The sequence below is a fragment of the Sebastes umbrosus genome, chromosome 14 (assembly GCF_015220745.1).
Source record: "Sebastes umbrosus isolate fSebUmb1 chromosome 14, fSebUmb1.pri, whole genome shotgun sequence".
NCBI classification, from domain to species: Eukaryota; Metazoa; Chordata; class Actinopteri; order Perciformes; family Sebastidae; genus Sebastes; species Sebastes umbrosus.
The window spans coordinates 21,017,942-21,042,389 of NC_051282.1; the positions used below are offsets into that span (position 1 = coordinate 21,017,942).

General features: G+C 40.0%; 3 protein-coding genes across 5 annotated transcripts; 2 read left to right on the plus strand and 1 right to left on the minus strand.

Annotated features, from left to right (window-relative positions):
* The first annotated feature begins 1,764 nt into the window (after window positions 1-1,764).
* On the plus strand, window positions 1,765-6,748 carry LOC119502016 (kelch-like protein 11). The gene is made up of 2 exons (XM_037792842.1): window positions 1,765-2,432; window positions 3,527-6,748. Exons 1-2 carry the CDS (start codon window positions 1,858-1,860, stop codon window positions 5,109-5,111), a joined length of 2,160 nt encoding a protein of 719 aa, XP_037648770.1. The 5' UTR covers window positions 1,765-1,857; the 3' UTR covers window positions 5,112-6,748.
* Window positions 6,749-8,430: 1,682 nt separating this feature from the next.
* On the plus strand, window positions 8,431-14,799 carry LOC119502194 (cytosolic 5'-nucleotidase 3-like). 2 transcript variants are annotated; one of them, XM_037793021.1, is made up of 9 exons: window positions 8,431-8,606; window positions 9,353-9,451; window positions 9,534-9,603; window positions 9,698-9,744; window positions 9,944-10,029; window positions 10,113-10,202; window positions 10,285-10,447; window positions 10,531-10,731; window positions 13,733-14,799. In XM_037793021.1, the coding sequence occupies exons 1-9, from the start codon at window positions 8,604-8,606 to the stop codon at window positions 13,841-13,843; spliced, it is 870 nt and encodes a 289-aa protein (XP_037648949.1). In that variant the 5' UTR covers window positions 8,431-8,603; the 3' UTR covers window positions 13,844-14,799. The 2 variants fall into 2 exon arrangements, with proteins under 2 accessions (XP_037648949.1, XP_037648950.1); XM_037793022.1 differs by lacking the exon at window positions 8,431-8,606 and adding an exon at window positions 8,924-8,979.
* A 1,170-nt stretch (window positions 14,800-15,969) lies between these two features.
* Window positions 15,970-23,403, minus strand: fkbp10a (FKBP prolyl isomerase 10a). Of its 2 annotated transcripts, none has more exons than XM_037793018.1 (10): window positions 23,229-23,403; window positions 22,131-22,276; window positions 21,853-22,042; window positions 20,873-21,018; window positions 18,909-19,098; window positions 18,214-18,359; window positions 17,410-17,599; window positions 17,051-17,193; window positions 16,795-16,958; window positions 15,970-16,338 (listed from the first exon to the last, which is right to left on the minus strand). In XM_037793018.1, the coding sequence occupies exons 1-10, from the start codon at window positions 23,315-23,317 to the stop codon at window positions 16,150-16,152; spliced, it is 1,593 nt and encodes a 530-aa protein (XP_037648946.1). In that variant the 5' UTR covers window positions 23,318-23,403; the 3' UTR covers window positions 15,970-16,149. The 2 variants fall into 2 exon arrangements, with proteins under 2 accessions (XP_037648946.1, XP_037648945.1); XM_037793017.1 differs by having other exon boundaries at window positions 22,930-23,361.
* Between the last annotated feature and the right edge of the window lie 1,045 nt (window positions 23,404-24,448).

Sequence of the window (24,448 nt, forward strand, 5' to 3'; positions counted from 1 at the left end):
CTTAGTCCCTATCAAATAAGATAAAAATCAGCTATGGAGAAAAACTGTAATTGGGCATTTTTTACTGAAAATGCTACCAAAGATACCCAGTTTGTAATACTAGAAATATATAAATATTGCAATACTTTCATCACTGGGTCATAGGCTCAATCCCCATTGTGTTACCTAAATCTTCGAGATAGATTGCTCCAGGGATGATGTATTTTTGTAGGTCAACCAGGAAGTTAGCATCGCCCTGGTTCCATCAACAAAAAACAATGGGATTTTTCCATTGGGTTTTGGATTATTGCAGAAAATAAGCTCTGTCGCAAACAAACGTTTATGATACTTACACGTTTTGTTCAGCAAGATAATCTTAACAAATGAACACCACTTTTGTGATTTTTGAAGTATTAATGCAATCGCCAGAAGTAAAAATCTAACGTTAGGCTACAAACGAACTACACAATGGTCGCATGAGCGTGAGTCTATACACAATGAGGCTGTAATAGTACATGTCCACAGCCTCAGTCCTTTCCACGCTTCCCATTCATTGTCACTGTAAGCAGCTGTTCAATGCATTCTGGTAGCGTGGCGGGACGATTCGAGAAATGTGCGTCACGTTGGCCGCTCCTCATTTGCATTAAGTTAAGGTCTAGGCTAATTATGCAAAATCACGGGCGTCCGACGCCACTCGCCTCCTCTGACAACTAAGTGTTGTCGATCCAAAATAAAGACAGATTCAGCCACTGCATGGCTTATTTCTCACATAAAATGTTTTCAGAAACACATTTCGGTGAACTATTTTCGTGATATAAGAGAAGAAAGCTTCCAAACGAGCTGCCATGTTGGTTCGAGTTCGAAGTTGTGAGCAGCAGCCCACAAGTGAAAGTGTTCGTCCAATCAGGTGCCGAGTGCCTTGTGTCCAGTGGCAGCCAATCAAGCGTCCAATGCTGAGAAGCAAGGCGATCCCTCGCGATAAAAAAACGCTCTTGTGGACATGTACCATAAAGGTGGGGTCGGCATGATGATGTTTAGTAGTTTCATTTAGCCACTTTAAAGGTCCCATTTTGTAAAAGATTTTCAGGTCTTTTATATCATAAAGCAGGTTTAAGTGATATATAAATACTGTTAAACTATCAAAACGCTCAATACACACACAGCCCGTATTCAGAAATTGCGCGTTTGAAACAAGCCGTCAGGATTTCTGTCCATTTGTGATGTCACAAATATACAATATTTAGACCATTACACGGTTTTAAACGTAAACATTCTAAACGTGTCCCAGTTTGTCTCCTGTTGCAGTGTATGTAAATAACATCAGCCAAGTAAACATGGACCCAAACTGTTGCCTATAGCAACGCAATTCTGTTGCAATTCCATTGAAATGCACTAAAACGGAGCGTTTCAGACAGGAGGGTGAATACAGGTATATTCAGGCAGACAGTACGAGGAAAATAATGTGTTTTTTTTAACATTACAGCATATAAACATTTTCTAGTAGAAACACAAAATACAAGTATGAACCTGAAAATGAGCACAATAAAATAAATAACAATAATAGTGAATAGATCAAAAAGGAGTATATATACCTACACACACCTTTATATTATTACGTTTCTTTGTACCGAGAATGTTATTATTGGGGACGTTTGTGAATGTTTGTTCTGTTGTTTCAAAATGAACAAAAAAACAATAAATATAATATTGAAAAAAAAAAAGGTAAACATGCTTTAACCCATTGACTTCCAGACTAAGGAACCGGAAGTGCTTAAATACTAACTCATTTCCGGTGTTTTGGGTTCTCATCTCTGTATGTAGCACACGTCGAATGTGAAACGCGCTTCGCTGTCGCTGCTCTGTGTTTTGCCTCCATGTATGTGTGGCTGCGTATGTCGCCTCCTCTCCTTCACTAGTTTACTTCATCTCCCTCCACTGCTCTCCTCCTCCAGCATCATGGCAGCGGCGGCTCCCAACCCGGAGGACTCCACCCGGAGCAGCAGCAGCAGCAGCAGCAGCAGCAGCAGCAGTAGCAGCAGCAACGGCACCAGCACACCCAGCGCTCTCGCCGGAGACGGAGATGCTGAGGAGGCCGAGGACTTCACCTCCTCCTCCCACTGCTCGGAGCTGTCTCGGCGGCAGAACGAGCAGAGGAAGCAGGGCTTGTTCTGCGACGTGACGCTGGCCTTCAGCAGCGGAGCGGCCAGCGGGAGCGTCCAGAGCTGCGAGTTCTCAGCCCACAGGTCGGTGCTGGCGGCGTCCACAGATTACTTCACCCCGCTGCTCGGAGGACAGTTCTCCGAGTCGCTGTCCGGACGGGTGGAGATGAAGGAGTGGAGCTCCGAGCTGGGGCCGGACCCAGACACGGTGGAGAGTGTCATCCAGTACATGTACACTGGAGAAATACGAGTTAGCACCTGCAATGTGCATGAAGTGCTGGAGCTGGCTGACAGGTGTGTTTACAATAACATGTTCAGTTTGTATAGTCAATGCATGAGGCCTTCTGTTGCTGCACTCAAAAGTGTTGTTTATGTGCCATGCTTGCAGAAAACAAGCCTGATCTAACCAGTTGCATTAGATAGATAGATAGATAGATAGATAGTAACTTTATTGATCCAGAGGAAAATTCAAGTTTCCAGCATCACAGTTCCATAGTGCAAAACATGTTGGTAAAAAAGTTAGTAGTGCAAAGTAAAAAGTACAAAAAAATAAAGCAGATATAAAAATACAAGGAGATGAAGAAAAACTGTTAAAAGTGAATATAGTGCAGAAGAGACTGTACACTGCAATGTGCATGAAGTGCTGGAGCTGCCCGACAGGTAATGATGTGTTTACAATAACATGTTCAGTTTGTATAGTCAATGCATGAGGCCTTCTGTGGCTGATGTGTGCTCTAAAAAGTGTTGTTTATGTGCCATGCTTGCAGAAAACAAGCCTGTTGAACAGAGTAGTATTATCTAGTTACAGGAACTGTCTGACATCTTAATAATAATAATAATAATAATTTTATTTGTAGAGCACTTTTCAAGCCCAAAGCACAAAGTGCTTTCCAAGGAAATTCATATCATAGACAGCATGATACAATGAAACATAAATAATTAAATAAAAAACAATAGAATGGGAAAATAAAGAAACAAGCATATACATATTCATACAATTACATATGCACATACATACACAACCCTGATCTAACCAGTAGTATTAGATAGATAGTAACTTTATTGATCCCGAGGGAAATTCAAGTTTCCAGCATCACAGTTCCATAGTGCGAAACATGTTAGTAAAAAGGCAGTAAAAAAGTTAATAGTGCAAAGTACAAAAAATATTTATAAAAATACAAGGAAATGAAGAAAACTGTTAAAACTGAATATAGTGCAGGGTAACAGCTGTGATACACAACTATTAAAAAAGTGAATATAGTGCAGAAGAGACTGTTAAAAATGAGTATAGTGCAGGGTGAGTCCAGTAGCTTTGTCTATGAAAGTGCACTGCACTATGTAGTTACAGGAACTGTCTGACATCTTCTACTGTGTTGCCTCTGTATTAGGTTCCTCCTGCTGCAGCTGAAGGATTTCTGTGGTGAGTTCCTGAAGAAGAAGCTGAGCCTGACCAACTGTGTGGCGGTGCACAGTCTAGCCCACATGTACACCTTGGACCAGCTGGCTCTGCGGGCTGCAGACATGATCCGTCGCAACTTCCACAAGGTCATCCAGGATGACGAGTTCTACACGCTGCCCTTTCACCTGGTCCGCGACTGGCTGTCCGACGCAGAGATCACGGTGGACTCCGAGGAGGTGCTGTTCGAGGCCGTGGTGAAGTGGGTGCAGAAGAACCCGGAGGAGCGAAGCCGCTACTTCGAGGAGCTGTTTCGTCTCCTTAGGCTGCCGCAGATCAAGCCCACCTACCTGACCAGGGTGGTGAAAGCCGAGCAGCTGGTGTCCGCCAATGAGGCCTGCCTCCGGCTGGTGTCGGAGGCGGTGGAGGGCCACGCCATTCGCTTTGAGAACCTCAAGTCAACTGATATGGAGTTCTGGTCTTCCCACATGGCCTCCTTTCAGCCTCGCTTTGGCCAGAACATGGACGTCATCATGGTGGTAGGCGGTGTGTCAGAGGGAGGGGACTACCTGAGTGAGTGTGTGGGCTACTTCATTTACGAGGACCGTTGGGTCAACCTGCCTCACATCCACAACCACCTGGACGGCCACGCCATCGCTGTCACAGAGTCCCACGTCTATGTAGCTGGTTCTATGGAACCAGGCTTTGCTAAGACGGTGGAGCGTTACAATCCTAATCGCAACACCTGGGAGCAGGTGAGCAACCTGACCACACGCAAGCACTCCTTTGGCCTCACCTGTATTAAGGATATACTGTACAGCATCGGTGGCCACGGGAACTTCAGTCCAGGTTTCAAAGACGTCAGTATATACGAGCCTGAGCAGGACAAGTGGCACAATCTGGAATCTGCCCCCAAAATCCTGCGGGATGTGAAGGCGGTGAGCGTGGAGGACCGCTATGTGTACGTCACGGCTCGCACACCTGTCGATACAGATAATGAGGATGGACTGAAGACGGTGACCACTCGCTATGACACAGAGAGCCGCCAGTGGCAAGATGTTGACTCCCTGCCCCTTATTGACAACTACTGCATCTTCCAGATGGCTGTGGCGTCTACTAACTTCTACCACACGGCGTCCTGCTGCCCCAAGAGCTACACAGTGCGGGAAGAGGTCGCCAAGCAAAAGATCAGCGCACGCACCTCTGATGAGATCCTGGAGAGCCTGCCACCAGAGGTCACCAGCATCGAGGGCGCCGCCATCTGCCACTTCGACGAGGACGTCTTCATCATCGGCGGGTGGAAGAACAGCGATGACGTGGACAAGCAGTACCGCAAGGAGGCCTACCGCTACTGCGCTGAGAGAAAACGCTGGATGCTGCTGCCGCCCATGCCTCAGCCTCGCTGCCGAGCCACCGCCTGCCACGTCCGCATCCCCTACCGTTTCCTCTACGGCTGCCAGCGTTACCCCATGCCGCAGAACCTGGCCCGTCAGCGAGATCGCATGCAGCAGATGCAGCAGCTTCACCGGCGCACGCTCACCTTACGCCGGCAGCTCCAGTCGCAGATAGAGTGCTGAGCAAGTTGGCGTCTGCTTAACCCCAAGAACTACAAGGATATACTCCTGCAAGCATTCATTCCATTTCAGCCATCTTCATCGACCCCCCACTCCTACATAACATGCTGCAGCGAGCCTTGTGTTGCTCTCATACTGGATATCATTAACCTGAACTCTGTGCCATCGGCTCTCATGCTGTGTTGTGTTAATGGCTGACTTGTGGAAAGCCATGAAATGTGTGGACAGGTGTGTACTTACCCGCTGGTGGTCTGCGAGGAGAGATAACGGGAATGTAAACATGTGAATAAGAGTGTTATATAGCAGCCAACAACTGAATATCCTTTTGTCAAGTATGTTGGTATAGATGCTGTTTATCTGTTTTGTACATAAATAGGATAAAGCTGTATATGTAAACATTTATATGGATATTTTACATTCCTTTATTGTAAGCCTGTACTGGAGAGGCTACATGACATCAATAACTGCATTCCTGCATTCATTCCAGCTCGCTTAATGAAGTCTCATTCCATTTTAACACTGTGACAATCTCTTCATGCAAGTCGGTTCAAACATCTTAACTCGTAACTTGTATCATAATAGCTCTATTAGAACTGCTCTGCTTGTTATTGTGCAGCCTCAACAACTAAATAATTCAGAAAGGCTGTTAATCTTAAAATCCTGTAGGATAGTTTACTTTTAGATTGCAGTTTTCTTTTAAACGGTTGTACTAAGTGTATTTAATTTAATTTAATTTTTGTTGCTCATCTAACACTTGAAAACTAGATCTTCAGGTTCCTGACAAGGTGAAATTATGAGAGACCTGTTGAAAAGATGTGATAAGATGTAATAAAATGATTCCTTTGAGTTATCTTAACATTAAAATGTTCTATTCAGCCACTGCATTAAGCACCAATCACTGGCAATGGCTCAATCATTCCTTTCTTTTGCACTTTGGCAGACTATTGTTCAGTGTATTCCCATTAATTTGAAGAAATTGAAAATGTATATATGTATGAGTGTGGGAGTTGTGTATGTTTTGTGTTTGCAAAGCAGAGCTTCTTTACTACTGCACTTTTTGACATCTAATTGTAAAGTCTTACAGAAGCATAGGGATTTAAGTTGCCATTGCACTTTGACTTTGTTTATTTCATTTGTTTCATTTCAGACAAGGTGATTGTATTTTGGAAATGCTTTAGCCAGCAAGTCAGTAAGTTTTGATCTTGATCTGAAAATACATGTCATTATTTGCAGACTTGTTTCCAACATTAAATGTCTTGTTAAACCTTGTGTTACTGTGGGTGTATATTAGAGATCGGTTATGTTGTTCTGTGGTCTCCTCTCACCCTCCTAAGAAAATTAGAAATTAGATGAAAAGGAATTATAGGCAAAACAAACAGGATTATTATAAGAACGTGTTGTGACTGACATTCAGAAGTTCTCGCTGTCCATGCAGCGCCTATTGCAGCATAAAGGTTACAGAGCGAAGAAATGACATTCATTTCCACTTTATGACCATTATAAATAACACTGCAAATATTAAGTGGAATAAGCTATGTACTTTGCTTTGCATGTGATAGTCTGACATTGTGTCCTCCTTATAGTGGATGTAAGAAATGCTAATGTCATCACTTGCAATTAAAGTTGTTTTGTAAGACAAATTGTTGCACAACGTGTATTATTGCTTTGTTGGACTTCACTAGTTAACGGAGTTGCTACCCAGAAATCTTTATGTAACCTGCATCTACTAAAAGACTGTAGTGTTAACTGATTAGTACCACTTTCATAGCTGTTATAATCAGAATCTTAGGAATACAAATAAGAGGAAAATTGAATTTTAAAAAGCATTGTGTTTGTAAAACAAAGAAGAGTATGTGTATTTCAGTCTGTGGGGTGGATTTGTGGAATGGGTTATGTGATGGGTTGAAGCGGAGCACAAATATAAATCAATTTAAAAAGCTATACAAAAAAGATATTTTTGGGAGGTATATGGTTGAGGAAGAGTTGTGATAAGGGTTGGTTTATATCTACTTTTTAACTCTGGATGGATATGTGGGTTGCAAATAAACTTGGGATGCTGTTCATATATTTAATTTGGGATGTAAATAACTCTGGGATAGTTTTTATATTATATTATATTATATTATATTATATTATATTATCATTCTATGATATTTGAGTTAATAGAGGAGAAGTGAGAAAGGGGTAGGGAAATATAAGTTTTACTTCTACCTACTCCTTTTCAGACACTATTACTCTTGTTTTGTTTGTTATTATTTTGTATCTGTTTTTATTTATTTTTATGTTCAAAATAAAGTCATTCATTCATTCATTCATTCATTCAATCTACATGTTCCAGTGGTTACTTGTAATACAAGTTTGCAGACCGCATTGTGATGTAATCAGTGGTATTGACTTTCATGATTTAAAAATATTACTTTTTACAGTTTAATTTATTTTTAAAGAATACATTCACCTTTTGTTAACTAGCCCTGTGAGAGAAATCCCCTGGTGGAGAGGCGGAACCTTCCATCAGTGCCTTTGCCTTTAGGGGGAAGAATAACACCGTCCAACCTCAGTTTATGTAAACCGTGGTGCTGCTGCCTTTGCGTGTTTACCACAGGCTCGGATTTGTGAGAACCTCAGACGAAAATAAACGTTTGGTCTCTTCAAACCACAGAATACATAACATCTAAGTAACTTCACTTTAATAATAATTTGTGTAGACCAGGGTCCAGCAACCTTTACTATCAAAAGAGCCATATAGAGGCAAAAAAAAATAAGAAATCAGTCTGGAGCCGCAAAACATTTGATCATTGTGATGAAGGTAACACAGTTTATAGTCTAAGTATATAGTCTATAAGTCTAATGCAGTGAGGGCCAAAGAGCAAATGTACTACGGAGTATTAGGGCCACATTGAGGGGAAAAACATCTGAGATCTCCAGAATAAACGAGAATAAAGTCAGAAGTTTATGAGAAAAAAAGAAAATAACACGTAAAATTACTACTTTATAGAATTATGACTTTATTCTCATAATATTATGACTTTATTCTCGAAATTCCTCTTTTTCCTCAATGTGGCCCTAATAGTTGTACCATAGACCAACAACAATGATAAATAAAAATGAAAATGTAAACAAAAAAACAGTTATTCATTTCCACTATTTGTTGTATAAATCCACAGGGAGCCACTGAAGAGCCGCATGTGGCTCCAGAGACGCAGGTTGCTGACCCCTGGTATAGACGGTTTAAATGCATAGTTTCGATTAGACATCACATCTCAGTCACAATTTAGAATGAACTGTCTACCACATTGTTTTTGTCACTTTAAAAGAATTCCGACACTTCCGACAGTACGTGAAGGCAGCATCGCAGCTACAGATCATTCTGTCGTGTCTCCTCAGTAACAGCAGCAGCAGACTAGCAGCAGCAGCAGACTAGCAGCTTGAACGTTACTAATCTGCGGAGAAACTGATGATACACGCTTTGTCTGAGCATCAACCCACTTCAAGAAAATGGTAATCATATTTTGTGTATATAAGTTTAAGGTTTTAGGTGAATGTCAAGCACCTAAAAGACAAACAAACAACTAACTGTTATGCTGGCTAGCTACATTATCTAAACGTACCTAGCTATCTTAGCTTAGCTCTAAACTGTCTATTCAGCTGGACTACTGCTTTATGAGTCTCACGTGTAAGATAGCTCTCTGAATCGATTTCAAAATACTCCTGCTGGTCTACAAAGCACTAAATGGTTCAGGACCAAAATACATGTCTGATCTTCTGCTATGTTATGAACCATCCAGAGCCCCCATGTCATCTGGATCAGGTTATCTGGATCAGGTCTGCTTAGTGTCCCCAGAGTCACAACTAAACATGCAGAAGAAGCACAATCAGTTTTTATGCACCACATATCTGGAACAAGCTCCCAGAAAATCAAAGCTTAAAACCTTCCTGTTTGCTGCTGCCTTTTATTAAACCAGATAATGATCTTATATACTGCACTAGAGCTTTTACTCTTGTGTGTTATACTCTATTTTAGCTTCTATCCTAGCTTGTTTTTATTTTTCTAATCTTTAATGTTTTTATAGCTGTTTTAAATATGTCTTAATGTTCTTTTGCACTTTGTCTTAATGTTCTTGAATGTTTATGTAAAGCACTTTGAATTGCCCTGTTGCTGAAATGTGCTCTACAAATAAAGCTGCCTTGCCTTGCCTTGCCTTTATGTCATTGACACTTCCTCGCACATGTTTTTCACTGATCAGATTCCCGAGTTGTCCAACCCCTCAGTATGTATGAGGGACCCTCAGAGGGTACAAGAGATCCTACAGTCCATGGTGAAGGCTGGCTCCAACACCCTGCAGGTATACCACATCTACATCTACGACAGGTTTCACTGTCTGCATATATAGCATTTTGTATAATTATTTTCTGTTTTTCATCCAGGTGATCTCAGATTTTGACATGACCCTGACAAAATTTGCACATAATGGCAAAAGGTGCCCTACATGTCACAGTAAGTCCACTTACTAGTAAGCTGTAGTTTTAATGTTGTCATGTATTTAAAAGTTTGGTTTTGGCTAAATGTTGTCTGTGTATTTTATTTGCAGATATCCTTGACAACAGCAAACTCATCTCCAGTGACTGCAAAGAAGAGGTAGGAATGAGGCGGTAGTGCAAAAACAGGCTTTCTATTGTAGTCTGTGTATGCCAGTTAATACCATCTGAGGGAAATAATGCTCATAGTGATTTTTGGTAAAGTACAGTATACATCCCTAGACTTAGAAAACATGGGATAGCTTTATGTGTGGTGTCATGCATTTTATAACACAGCCCTAAAATAAACACTGTCACAGCTGAAGGAGCTGCTCGACACATACTACCCTATAGAGATCGACTCTTCGCGGTCAGTAGCAGAAAAGCTGCCCCTAATGGTGGAGTGGTGAGTATTTAATACAGATTTTACGAATAAATATGCTATTATGTTCTTTAATGTTTTCATAAAACTACACCTTTATCTCACAGGTGGACTAAAGCTCATGAACTAATGGTACAGCAGCAGATTAGGAAAGACCTGCTGGCCGTGGCGGTGCGGGAGTCTGATGCCATGCTGAGGTCAGAAAATCTATTTGATAGTTCAAATGTTGAAAGCGTTTGGTAATATGTGTACTTTAATAATGAGCTGATGTTTTAACAGGGAGGGCTACGAGCTCCTCTTTAACCACCTGTATGAGCACAGCATCCCTCTGCTCATCTTCTCTGCTGGAATAGGAGACATCCTGGAAGAGGTTATTCGCCAGGCCAAAGTCTTCCACCCAAACGTCAAAGTCTTCTCCAACTACATGGACTTTGATGAGTCTGTGAGTAGCCACACCACAAACTACGATTTGGCCCCACACCAGGGATGGAAATAATGTATCTGACTCATGATCTGCTGTTACAGGGAGTGTTGAAGGCTTTCAAGGGAGAACTGATCCACATCTACAATAAAAGGGAAGGCGCGCTGCTCAACACCGGCCACTTCCAGGAGCTGCGGACGCGGCCCAACGTGCTACTGCTGGGAGATTCTCTGGGAGATCTGACCATGGCTGATGGGGTGCAGGACATGGAAAACATCCTCAAGATCGGGTTCCTCAACGACAAGGTACATAAAATATCACACTTTTATCATCAAAATGACTCCATACCAGGGTTATTATAGTAAAATACAACTGAAACTAAAACAAAGATAAGCAGGGAAAAATATTTTTAGTAAACTGAAACTAAATAAAAACTATATCCTTTAAGAGAAACTAAACTGTAACGATATTGCCTGGATAAAAAAACTAATAAAAGTAAAATAAAACTGAACGTAAATTAATTTCAGTTTGTTTTTTAGCTATAATATAGCACTACCAAAAAAAAAAGGATACAGTATGAATTTCAGGAGATGGCGCTATGCCGCAACCGAGTCACTAAAGTAATGCAAACATTAAACATTATGGCTATTCCCACACAGTTCTCCAACTATGTATTTTGTATGTATATAACTACATACTTCTGAAACATTATAGCTGGTCCTAACAAAAACAAGCTAAAACTAAAGTAAAACTAAATATATAAAAGACTTAACATTTCTGAAAAACTGAAACTAAACTAAAACTAGCAAACGCACTCTGAAAACTAAATCAAAAAGAAATCAAAAAGTCGAAACTAAAATAAAAACAAATTGAAAGTTCAAAATGATTATAACCTTCTCCGTACTGTTAACCAGTTTATATTTATGATACTTAACCTTAACCTGTTTACATTTCTGGCATTGTGTACATTTGGTTTTTGCACCTTACTGATAATCTTTGTTTATATAGGCACCGTCAATTTACGTCCACTAAAAGTGCTTGTTTTTACCACTGACAGTCTCTGATTGTTATTATAAGTGTCTGACATTGTGGATAGAGTCTCGCTCAAGGAGAAGTCTCGTTCTGAAATGTTGTGAGGTGGCGTTTTGGTTGGTTGAAGACAATGGTGGAAACGCGAGTACCAGCCGGGCAGTTTATTGTGTTGTTGAGTACAGAAAGCGTAGCTTAGTGTCTTTAATGTCATGGCTGAATATTTAGATGATTTTGACAATGTGGATGAAGTCTTTGAATTTGATGGCCGATGGCAGGGGCTCTCAAACTTATTACTCAAAGGTCTACATCTGATTTTAATTCATGGCCAGAGAGGTCTGGAACGATTGGCGATAACAAAATAACATCATAACACAAGTAGAGAGGTTTTGTTTTTTATCGATAGTAGCCATACTGCTCTTATCGATACTCCTTATTGGTTCAGTTCTTTATTGATACTCTTATCGGTTCTTTTTCATTTCTAAATAATTGCTTTTTAATATATTATATTTAAAATACATATATATATCTTACTGGAAACTAATCTAGAATGTCAATAAAATAAATAATATTCCTGAGTCAAGTTTATAAAGAATGAAGAACACAGTATCAGTCATTCCTCCCTCTGCTGTTGTATTTCACTGGTAGAGGGAGGAGAGGCTGCTTTGTCTCAGCCAGCAGATCAGTTTACACAAATTTTAAGATACGTAGCGAACTAAGCTAAACAGTTAGACCACATACAGACAGCGTTTGCTTTAGCTTGTTTGTAGTTTGCTATTAGCAGAGCTGGGGCGCTGTTCTCGAGTAAAAAATAGTGGCTATGGATGAGAGACTGCGGACTTAGCAGATTGAAATGTCGCTTTTCTACCTGTTCACATGTTTATGCTTGATGAACAGGTGTATTGAACAGAAGTATTGTTTTTTTTAGTCACAAAAGTTTTATTGCCCTTACAGTAGCGAGCAATCTTAGAGTTTACTTCACCTGGTTCACTGGACTGTCTCCACCGCGGCCTCTTTGGTCTTCGCAGACTTCGCTCAGTGTGTGTTTGTATGCAGAGGAGATGCTGCAGCTTGATAATAAATTACACCAAAAGTACAGATAAAAGAACCAGTAACGTCAGAGCTTATCAATACTACGCTCTTGAATAATTTTGCACTGGTACCCGCGAGGTATGGGCTGGGTCCGGATTGCCATTGGGTCCGGACTTTGAGAAGCCCTGTTGTAAAGAATGGGACCTGTTGCTGCCCGATATTCAGATTTCAGAACGAGATTTCTCCTTGAGCAGGACTTGGACACAATAATAAACAGACTGGCTGAAGCGAAAAGTAAGAAAAATGTTTTATTTCTTTGTCTTTCCATAATGTGGTCACTTAAAATAACAATCTGAGCCTGTCAGTGGCAAAAACAAGCACTTAGTGAACGTCACATTACATTAACGCTGATTAATTGCCCTCGCAGCTCATTTCATAGCTGCCAGTTCCAGAGCTCTCGCTCAATACTGGACCAATTTAAAAAAATGTTGTCCCCATTAGTCACTAAAGGTTGAAAAATACAGAAGTTACCATTTAAATCAGGGGTAGGCAGAATGTTTTTGGCATCATTGGGCAAAAATTCCATAATAACCTTTCAGCATTTCAGAAACTAGACTTCTGCACCTCCTCATGGCTGTTTTCAGGCTTTAGAAAATCTAGCCCGTGACGGGAGACTTTGGCCACCAATCACCCACAAACACCGGTCAAACTAAGCAGCACTGATCAAATATGAATCAATATTCTGTTACTGTAATGCCTATTTTTTCACATAAAATGTTTTCAGAACCATGTAGTGTATGAGGGGTAGAAGTAAAAAACAAAATGTATTGATTAAAAATGGAGGTGATAAAATGCATGTGAATTGAAAAATGGAGCCATAAAAATGGACGTGAAATGAAAATCTGAGTGATAAATTATCAAGTGCTTCATTTAAAGCCAATTTGACTAAAACAGTCATGATGTGATCAAAACAGAGCCATGTTTAATAATTTTCACTATCTTACATTCATCACTCACAACACAAAATTGACATTTTGTTGTCACAAACTTGCAGATGCCACTAGGAGCACTGGAGGACACAGAGGCACATGATTTTTTTTCAGATTACCTCTCTCATACACTACTGTCAGGATATAGTTACCGTGACTTTATTTAATAATATTTGCTCTAATCTCACCTACAGCCCCTTTTAAATAGTCATATTCTGACATTTTAATACACTTCTCATTTGTTTGTTTTTCTCAGGTGGAGGAGAGGAAGCAGTCTTACTTGGACTCATATGACATTGTGTTGTTAAAAGATGAGACCTTGGAAGTCCCCAACGCTATAATGCTCTACCTTACTGGCAACAAGTGAGTTGAGAATACCACTGACCATTTTGTATTGAACACTCCGATGCCATCAGCTGAGGAAGCTCCCGCTCAGTAAGCGCCAGTTGAAGGCTTATTTACAACCAACTAAGAATATTTCTTTTTATTTTATAAAACTATTCACAAGTTCAGTCGACAGCCACAGTTAACTTACACTACATCTTCCTTTTATATTTGTGTCCATTGGCCTTCCTCTCATGTTAATGGTTAAACTGCTTTTGGACCATACTGTAGATTCGCACCATCTACCTACTTTTCAGCATGTGTGTGGTTATGGGTGTTTTGGGGTTTTAGTTTGTTTGGGGAAGAGATAATGTTGGTATTGTCAGACAGTTTTGGTTTTCATATAGGATGTAATGATAAAGGGAAAGAAAAACGCACAACATAAATGGCAGCACTTGACATCTGGTTTAAAACTGAGTTCTAGCTGATTTTAACTTGACGTTTTTAAGAAGTTAAACGTTTTTTTTACAATGTCAAGTCTTCAAGTTTCTGGTAGTATTGTTAAATAATAAGTACAGGTTGTATTTATTGTTACTTGTTGGTAAACTTTGACAACTATACCTGACTTTTAGGGTAAAACAAATACATAGCTCTTTTTTAAAATATGGCAGAGGTCACTGAGGTCAAATTATTTGTAAGAACTAACTGCTACCTCAGAAGTGTTAAAATATTACAAACTAACACAGGACTTTCAGAATTTTTTTAGTATTTTACATAGTAAAATCAAGTCATTTTAACTATAGTTTTGAAAACAATTGATTCAAAAGTTTCTTAAAACGTAACTACAAGTCAATAACACAATATCCAAAAATGAAATAGATTTTTTTTTGGCATTTTTGGACATTTTGCCACGTACAGTCAGTCATGTCTTCTTTTGTCCAAACTCATTACCTCTTCATATGTTCCAACTTGTCTAAAATAAAATGTGGTTCCACCCGGTTCTGATCGTCATGTTTTATTAGGTTTTCGGATTGTCCCGCCATCCCTCCCATTTTTGTGAGTGCGATATCTCAGGAACGCTTTGATGGATGAACTAGAAGGTCAAAGGTCACTGTGACTTCACAAAATACATTTTGAGTAAAACTCAAGAATTCACATGTTAACTAAGACAATTTTACACAAATGTCTAATAGGATTAAGTGGTGACATTTTGGACATAAACTGCAATTGGACTGGTTGGCGGAGACCTACAACCGCGAGGGGATAATTGTAGTTAAAAATGTTTTAATGAATGAAATGTTTTTATTAAAATTTAGGCCACTTAATTAAAGGTCCCATATTGTAAAAAGGGAGATAAAGCAGGTTTAAGTGCTATATAAATACTGTTAAAACTATCAAAACGCTCAATATACGGAGGAATACACACAGAAATTGTGCATTTGAAACAAGCAGTTTGGATTTCTGTCCATTTGTGATGTCATAAATATACAATATTTAGACCATTACACGGTTTTAAATGTAAACATTCTAAATGTGTCCCAGTTTATTTCCTGTTATAGTGTATGTTAATGACATCGGCTGACAGGAAGTAAACATACACCCAAACTGTTGCCTAGCAACGCAATTCCGTTGCAATTCCATTGAAATTAGCTAAAACGGAGTGTTTCAGACGGAGGGTAAATAAAGGCATATTCAGGCAGACAGTATGAGGAAAATAAAGTGTTTTTTGAACATTACAGCATGTAAACATGTTCTAGTAGAAACACAAAATACAAGAATGAACCTGAAAATGAGCATAATATGGGACCTTTAAAGTCTACCAACCTAATTCACAGGTACATATTTGTACATTGACATTGTGGAAGGAAAAATAGGTGTCTTAATTTTACTATAAAACAGTTTATGTTCAACAACACTTTGTGATATCATTTTCTATAATATATTTTCTAATATTGTACAAACTAGCCACTCCCAAATATACTGTACAACCAGTGGCTTAATTTTTATATGAGGCACTGCATTGACTACTAATATTATAAAGTAATATTCTGGAGGAAGGGCCCAGCCCAAATGCTTTCTTTGGTAGATCAATGCAAGTCTAATATGCCTTTTTCAACAAAACAATTTCACTACAGACCATTGTTCTTCCTTTCATATTTTTCAAAGTCCTTTTTTTTAACAGAATCTAGCAAAGCCAACTATCTTACTGCCTTAAATAAAGGCTCTTCAATGTTTCAATCTCTGAAACATTTTTCAAAATAGTTGCACGACAGTTGCTAAGATGACATTATAACCTCAGCCATTGGATGCCTGTCCTTTGCCACCAATGAAATACGGTACCTTTCCCCTTTACAGCTCATCTCGTGTTGTTTCTTTAGGCTCGTCATCCACCTCAAGTTTCAGGTCATCTTCTACAATCTTCCCATCTTTATTGTAGTCCTGGTTATTGAACATGTCCCTGATGATGCTGTCGGCATCGACCCCTGGCCGAAGACGACCTTTGCCCTCTTTAACTTGTAGCATGATGAAGGCTGAAAACTGGAGAAAACAGGAGATAGTTACACTGTTACAAGCATTTTCACTGCTTAAACATTGAAAATAGGGAGCAGGGCTGACCCGAATGCTTTGAAGCTTCGACCGTTGCCATGGTAATCAACCTCCAAATCAGTATTTGAATATCTCGTTTTTTTTATAAGCAATTATGTAATAATAATGTATAAATCCCCAAATAGTCCATGAAATAAGGAATAACCCCACAACATTATTCATATTCAACATAATTATTAGTTATTCTAAGACGGATATCTGTTTGTTGTGTGTGAACAGTAGTGCGGCAGCAGCACTGCAACGAGGGAGATGGAGAAGAACATGTCAGCCTGCAGCGCTGCGCCGTGAAGCTTCAAATACCTTCGAATATTTCGCACCAAAGCCCAAAAAATATCATTTGGGAAAGCCCTAAAAGGTAGTTAGACTGGACCTAGCTTGTCTGCTTACCTCCTCTAGAGGAACCTCTTTGTCACCATTGAGGTCCATAGCAGGAAAAAGGGAATCTGGGCCGTCTCCCAGCCACACGAACATATAGCCTTCAGGCACTCCCTTTTGCAGCTCCACTAACTCCAACTCAAAGAAGAGCACTGCACTGCTGGGAACTTCTCCAGCTGGAGACACCAAAATAGAGGAGAGCAAACATGATTTCTGGTAAAAAAGAAAGTGTGATCAGAGTGCGATCTGAGTAGTCCCAATGACTGACCTCCATTTTCACCATGTCCCCAGTGTGGTGGACAGACCACCTCCCTCTTCTCGCCCTCACACATGCCACTCAAACCTTTCTCCAGACCCGGGATCACCTTGTCCGCTCCGAGAGTTGTGATGGAAGGCGAGTCGTAGTGGTCCCTGGAAATGGAAACAACCCGTTACCACAAAAAAAAAAGCTAAATAAAACTTTCATATATAAAAACCTCAAACCATGCAGGCATATGTGCTGTTGTCATGGATATGTAAAATTGGTCTATCATCTTCAGTTCTAGGCCCGATGAAATCTGTCAGACAAGGAGCCAGGAATGATTACATGCAGGAAGAGGGGGATGCAGTGAAGCAGAGGACGCTCACGAGGAGTACAGCAGGGTGCCGTCCATCAAGGAGCAATTATAACGATACTGAATCAAATCGTCAGCTTCACTGGTCACTTTGCATTCCTGAGGCTTGTGGGTAACTTTAATGTCAACCGGGTCTTTGGGGTTGTGGAAATCAATGACGTGAATGTCAAAGACCAGCACAGCAGAGCCAGGAATGAGTTCTCCTACAGCGGGAGAAAAAACAAACAGGGTTAGGGTTAGAAACATAAACAAAATTATGGCCACACATTACACGAAAATAAAGCAGATGATGGCGGCCGTAGTAAACGCAAACACGAAGCATAAAGTAGTAGTAAGACGGACCTGAGAAATTGAGGACCAACTTGTTGATTTTGGACAACAACTGGAATGCTTATTTCTCATTTATTTATCATCCATATTTAAAAAAATATATATTTTCATATATTCACATTTTATTATTATTATATTTGTATTTTTTATTTATTTATATTTATTATAGAATTTTAGCAATTCAATTTTTTTTTCTTCAATTATTAGCAACACAAACTATTTTTATTGTACAATTCCATTATTAATGAATTAAATGCTTTATTACTATATCCGTGACTTTTGTGGTCCTCCATACAGCCCCTCCTCCACACACTATAGGAACAAAACTGTTAAATATATCATAATATATCGTTATGTGTGGGGTCTGTCACATTTTCGAAATCTGTTAAGCTTTGAAAAATCTTTTAGTGTGAGCCAGCCGGGGTTTGTTGTTGCTCCATTCCAAGTGTTTTTTTCCAGTCTTCCTAAATGTATGTGTCAAACTCACCAACTCCGTCTTCGCCATAGGCCATGTGAGGAGGGACAGTAATCCTTCTCTTCTCTCCTATGCACAGCCCATGCAGGGCATTGTCCACACCTCGGATCACATATCCCATGCCGATGTAAGTGTTATAGGTGCTGTTTCGCTTGTAGCTGTCGAGGAAAGCGTTAAACTCTGTTTAATTCAATTTCTTTTTTATATAGCGTGAAACCATAACAGAAGTTATCAAGACACTTTTCATAGAACAGGTCTAGATCGCACTAATTTATAGACCCAACATGAAATCCCCCATGAGCAAGAACTAGAATGACAGTGGCAAGAGAAAAATCTCCTTTAACATCGTTTCGCTCTAATGCGGTGCGGGAATGCCGAAAATTTGCATGCAGATTTTCCGCATTAACGCACCGCATTTTCAACAACTAGATAACTATGCACACCAGGTACGATGCGAATTATCCGTGTTGCTGCGTTCCGGCAATTATCCCGCTGAAGTCAAGGTCTGTCCCAATTAATTTTTTTCAGTGTTTATAAATCTCCGTGCAAATCTTTTGGACGAAAATCCGTGCTTGGTGTGAGATGGCTTTTAACAGGTAGAAACCTTGGGCAGAACAAGGCTCTGGGTTGGCCGCCATCTGCCTCGACCAGTTCATTTTGCATGTATATTTTATTGCTTTCTGAGAATGGAGAAATCCCAGGTTTACCTCGAGTCGAAGGCCGTGCCGTCCTGGAAGGTACCGTTGTAGTGGTAGCGGATGTAATCTCCAGTCACCGTCCGGCGGCTGCAGCCTTCAGGCACCTCCTTCACCTCCACAATCAGATCATCCTTAGGGTTGAACACATCAACCAGCAGCACCTCAAACACCAGCGTAGCCTGAGGAGGGACCAGAGTTCCTGGCAGGAAAAAAAACAAGACTTTCATGGAGTCTATATCTCACAGTCTCATGTCCATACCGGTCACATGTACTTAACCTTAATGTGGACCAGTTTTTAAAGCCTACACTCACTTTTAGTTTTACTTTCCTACCTTCCAGGCACACATTTTTTCGTTCATGTTAGTGTGGTATGCAACTTTCAACTTGCAGTGACTTGCAGAGACAGAGAGTTGAACCCATTAGCAATCCTTTTTCTTTTTACATTACTTCTATTAGGGCTGTCAATCAATTCAAATATTTAATCGCAATTAATCGCAGGATTGTCCACAGTTAATAGCTTTTAATTGCAAATTAATCGCACACTTTTTATCTGTTCAAAATGTCCCTTAAAGGGAGATTTGTCAACTATTTAATACTCTTATCAACATGGGAGTGGGCAAATATGCTGCTTTATGCACATTTATGTATATATTAAATATAGGAACTCAATTAACAAAACAAAACAATGACAAATATTGTCCAGAAACCCTCACAGGTACTGCATTTAGCATAAAAAATATGCTCAAATCATAACATGGCAAACTCAAGCCCAACAGGCAACAACAGCTGTCAGCGTGTCAGTGTCAAGGGACCCCTTTGAAAATGGCTGACAGTTTTTTCTCGCCAAAATTTTTAGCATAAGTGGAACGTCATTTAGCCTCCTCCACGAGAAGCCAGCATGACATGACACTTCATATGATTCCAGTATCTTCACCCTAGCTTTAAAACTGAACCTACTACAACCTCCGAAAGATCGATTGTGTTATTGCATTAAAGAAATTAGTGCCATTAAAAAAAAATTGCGTTAAGGCATCATTATTGCGTTAACTCTGATAGCCCTATTTTCTATACATTATTATTATTGCATTATGCAGTCAGTGTGGACTCTCCTCAAAAGTAAGGGTACCCAGAACGTAAACAATAATCAGACATGAGTACTGTCACGGCTTCCCTCTACTTGCTCTCTAAAAGTCACTCTAGACGCCCTAATGGCTCGTGTGGTTAATCAAAAATAAATCAAGGTTGTTCCAATACACATTCAGCTAAATGAATCAAAACCAAATCGAAACTCAGAAAATTATAAACTTAACTTGTCTTTACGTTAAATGTTTGAGAACTGTCTCTCCTTGGTGATACTTTCAGCCTTAAATTGCCCACACCTGACTCTACTAATTGGCTGGAGCGACATGGGAATTGTAGTCCTATAATTTTCTATGGCCTACAGAGGTCACCACTAGATGGCAATATTGTTTTAACTTTGTACACAAAACTAAATAACAAATACTGTGAGAATAAGAATGGCAATCAACAGCTGATTCTCAAGTCAGAGTTCTACACATGTACCTGAACACAACTACAGAGGAGCATTTTCTAAATAGTCTTTAGGAAAGACTGATCAACATTTTTCATCATTTTCTGTCAATTTATAGACCAAACAACTAATCGATCAGTCGAGAAAATAATCGACAGATTAATCGAAGATGAAAATGATCGTTAGTTGCAGCCCTAATCAGCAGTAATGAAAAGTATATGTGATTTATAGTTATTCTCTGACACTGAAAACATCAAATCAAAGTCTATCAAAGACCATTGAAACATAAATTAATATAAAAACAGTTAATATTTGTAGGTGAGCAAGTTTGAAAAGTAAAACTTTAAAAAACAATTAATTTCTTTAACAGGTTATATTATGGTATGTGAAATTATTAGATACTAGCCACAGTCATCTTGAACATTATTAGTTCGTAGCCTACCATGGCCGGTCTCTCCATACGCCATGAAGGGTGGGACGATGATGAGCCTTCTCTCCCTGACACACATGCCCAACAGACCCTCGTCCATGCCTTTAATGAGGTCGCCCTGTCCCAAGTAGGTGTTGTAGGTCGTGTTCCTCGAGTAACTAAAACAAACACAAAGTTCTTGAAAATCACAGAAACAGATGGAAGTACCTTAAAGGAACAGTGTAACATTTTATATGTATGAATATAATATTCATAAAGTATGTTTTCATTAGTGTATAATCACCTGAAACTAAGAATCACTGTGTTTTTGTTAGCTTAGAATGAGCCCTTCATGTCTACATATCTGGTTTCCCCTAAAGATCAGCGTTGACTAAAAATCTTGTAAAGAAGCGTAGTAATAGTGTTTCATTTCAATTCAAATCTGATTTCTTTGAAGTTTTAGAGGATATGATTAAAATTTGTATTCTCATTATCTACCCAAAATCTTCCTCGTTGTCAGTGTTTTGGTTCATTTTGTAAAAATAAAAAAAACTAAGTTTAATGAAATCTTAAAGATAGGGTCGACGATGTTGGAAAGCTAGCACAATTTGAAAGTAGCATCGCCTCAGGAGCTCCGTCTAAACCCGCCCCCTCCCCTTGGGGGTCCTTCCAAGGTAACGCCTTTCGTGTTTTAAAGTTACCTGGAGGCCACCGTAGTTCTCAGTCACGCTTGTGAAACAGCAGTAATGTGAGCCGCACAGTATAAAACCGTGGTACCGCCAGTCGCCGTCTGACTTCTGTTGCTCCTAAAGTTGTTATTATGGATGGCCGCTGAGCGAGGCGAATGGCATTACTACGGTTTTGCACTCGGCGGCTCACGTTACCACAGTCTTTGAGAAGGAGGAGTGAGCGGAGGGGTACTCAGTTGGTTGCAATCTGCAACCACATCACTAGATGCCGCCAAATCCTACAAACTGTACCTTTTAATGTAAAAAAACCTAACCTCACCTCACCTGGAGTCGAAGGCTGCACCAGACAGCAGGGTGCCGTTATAGTGGTAACGCACGAAATCCGATGCTGCAGCTGTGCGGTTGCAGATTGTAGGTTTGCTGAAAGTGCGGATCTCGACCTTGTCCTCGGTGTTCCATATGTCCAGCAAGAGAACATCATACAACAACATAGCGTCAGGAGGAATTACACCACCTGTAGGACCAAACAACACAGGTTGGCATAATCCAGTACAAATATAATGTATCCAACAAAGTGCCCTTAATGTCATGTTTATCTGCACCTGTCCCGATGCTTCCATAGGCCAAGTGTGGGGGGATTGTGATCCTCCTCCGTTCATTGACACACATGCCCTGAAGACCACGATCCATCCCTGTAATGAGTCTGCCAAGGCCAACCTGGCTGATGAAGGCTTTGCCTCGGTCATGACTGTGGAGAGGTGGATGAGTGTGTCATGAGAGGAAAAGAAAGTAGGTAGACATGTCAAAATATGAATAAGAAAAAATGTAGAGGCTCATGTCATGGTGCATGGTAATATTACAACTTTTTTTCTCCTAATATTATGACTTTATTCTCGAAATCTTAGTAATGTTTTCCCTCAATGTGGCCCTAATACTCCCTCGTATAAAACAAAACCACATTTTGTCTGCCTACAATTCATTTTTGCATACTAAAATCACTGCTAAAATATAACTCATGCTTTTTTTAATAGAAACATTGAGGCGATACTAAAAAAATGAATGAGATGTGGTGGTTGACACGTCTGCAGTTGTTATCTCAGCTGCAGTAAATTGTCTGTGAATCCATCAGGAGAATGGATGCAGGATGCCTGTATACTTTCTATGCCCATCTTAGTGTCTCCATGATACTAAAACAACGTTAACTTACTGAATAGAGACACATGCTGCATTTTGCACCATTTTAACACATGCATGTTATATGTTCGAATTCGAACGTGACGTATATTGTTACCACAGCAACACAAACGCTAACGTTCCTGTAGAGTAGAGACACAAGCTGTGGATGTGAATGAACGCAGTCTAAATATGACATTAAATTGTGTATTTCACTTTTAACTTCACCTGGAGTCAAACTTTTTCCCGTCCGCATAGAAGGAACCGTTAAAATGATAACGGATAAAGTCTTCTGTTTGCACTTCCCGAGGACAAACTCTCGGTATGTCGTACCGGTCGACGACGACGTCCACTAACGGCCCCGCAGGGTCGCAGTTCACAGTGACGACACAAGATAACACCGTTAATATTATCAGATCCATCTGGGAGAATAACTGCGGAAGCTCACAGAGCAGAGAGAGAGAGCCCGCCTACCGGACACAGCGGTGATGAGGATGAAAAAGAAGTGGAGAGAGAAGCAACGTTACCGAGAGAAGTCTGGTCCACGGTGACTGCTGGAGTGAGACCGACTACTTCCGGTTACGATTACAAAATAAGAGTCTAGACCAGGGGTCATTTTTTTTACATGCTATACTATGACTTTTTTCGACATACTTTAACTATGACTTTTTTTTTTTTAAATGCTTTACTATAACTTTTATTTTCTCGACATACAATACTACGACTTTTTTATTTTTTATTTTTTCAACATACTATACTATGACTAATTTATTTTTTTAGACATACTATACTATTACTAATTTATTTTTTTCGACATACAATATGTCTTTTTTTTTTTTTGCAGTTTCAGTGATGATAAATAACATAAATGTGGAATGTTTTATGGCTATGACTTTTGAAAGGATTTTCGACAGACTATTCTATGACTTTTTTCATGAAATTTTTCATCATAGTCATAGTATAGCTATGACTATATTTCATGAAATCTTTTGACATACTGACTTTTTTTTGACATGCTATGACTTTTTTTCGACATACAATACTATGTCTTTTTAATTTTTATTCTTGCTCTTGGTCACACGGTGGTGCTCCCTCCTGGGTGTGCTGCAAGCACAGGCCCCCCGTGTTTTATCTGGACTCTCTCTTTTACCAGAAGCTGTGCAGCACCCTACCAGAAATTAATAAATGCTCACTGGTCCTCATCCTGGTCCTCCTTCATCACAGCCCCAGGGTCAACTGAGCCGGGATCCGAACCCGGGCCTCCTGGGGCAGGGAGCTGTCCTTTGCCTCTCATCTACTGTTCCACAAAGCATACTAACACAACACACATACACATTCTTCACAATCATACATTGACAAGCAGATCATTAGGCCAGTAAAATAAAACCAAAAACAGGATCACCCAACCCTAATCCGAACCCAAAACCTAACCCTAACCCTAATACATAACCCTAACCCTAACCCTGTAACCCTAACCCTAACCCTAATACATAACCCTAACCCTAACCCTAACCCTAACCCTATAAACCTACCCCTAACCCTAATACATAACCCTAACACTAACCCTAACCCTATAACGCTAACCCTAATACATAACCCTAACCCTAACCCTAATACATAACCCTAACCCTAACCCTACAACCATAACCCTAACCCTAACACATAACCCTAATCCTAACCCTAACCCTATAACCCTATAACCCTACCCCTAACCCTAATACATAACCCTAACCCTAACTCTAATACA

Coding starts and splice junctions, on each gene's coding strand:
- LOC119502016 (XM_037792842.1), top strand. CDS start 1,858: ATGTGTGGCTGCGTATGTCGCCTCCTCTCCTTCACTAGTTTACTTCAT. Junction 2,433..3,526: donor GTGCTGGAGCTGGCTGACAG/GTGTGTTTACAA, acceptor CCTCTGTATTAG/GTTCCTCCTGCTGCAGCTGA.
- LOC119502194 (XM_037793021.1), top strand. Junction 9,452..9,533: donor CTGGCTCCAACACCCTGCAG/GTATACCACATC, acceptor TTTTTCATCCAG/GTGATCTCAGATTTTGACAT. Junction 9,745..9,943: donor CCAGTGACTGCAAAGAAGAG/GTAGGAATGAGG, acceptor ACACTGTCACAG/CTGAAGGAGCTGCTCGACAC.
- fkbp10a (XM_037793017.1), bottom strand. CDS start 23,123: ATGGATCTGATAATATTAACGGTGTTATCTTGTGTCGTCACTGTGAAC. Junction 22,043..22,130: donor CTATGGAAGCATCGGGACAG/GTGCAGATAAAC, acceptor TTGGTCCTACAG/GTGGTGTAATTCCTCCTGAC. Junction 17,600..18,213: donor CTATGGCGAAGACGGAGTTG/GTGAGTTTGACA, acceptor CTCCCGCTGTAG/GAGAACTCATTCCTGGCTCT.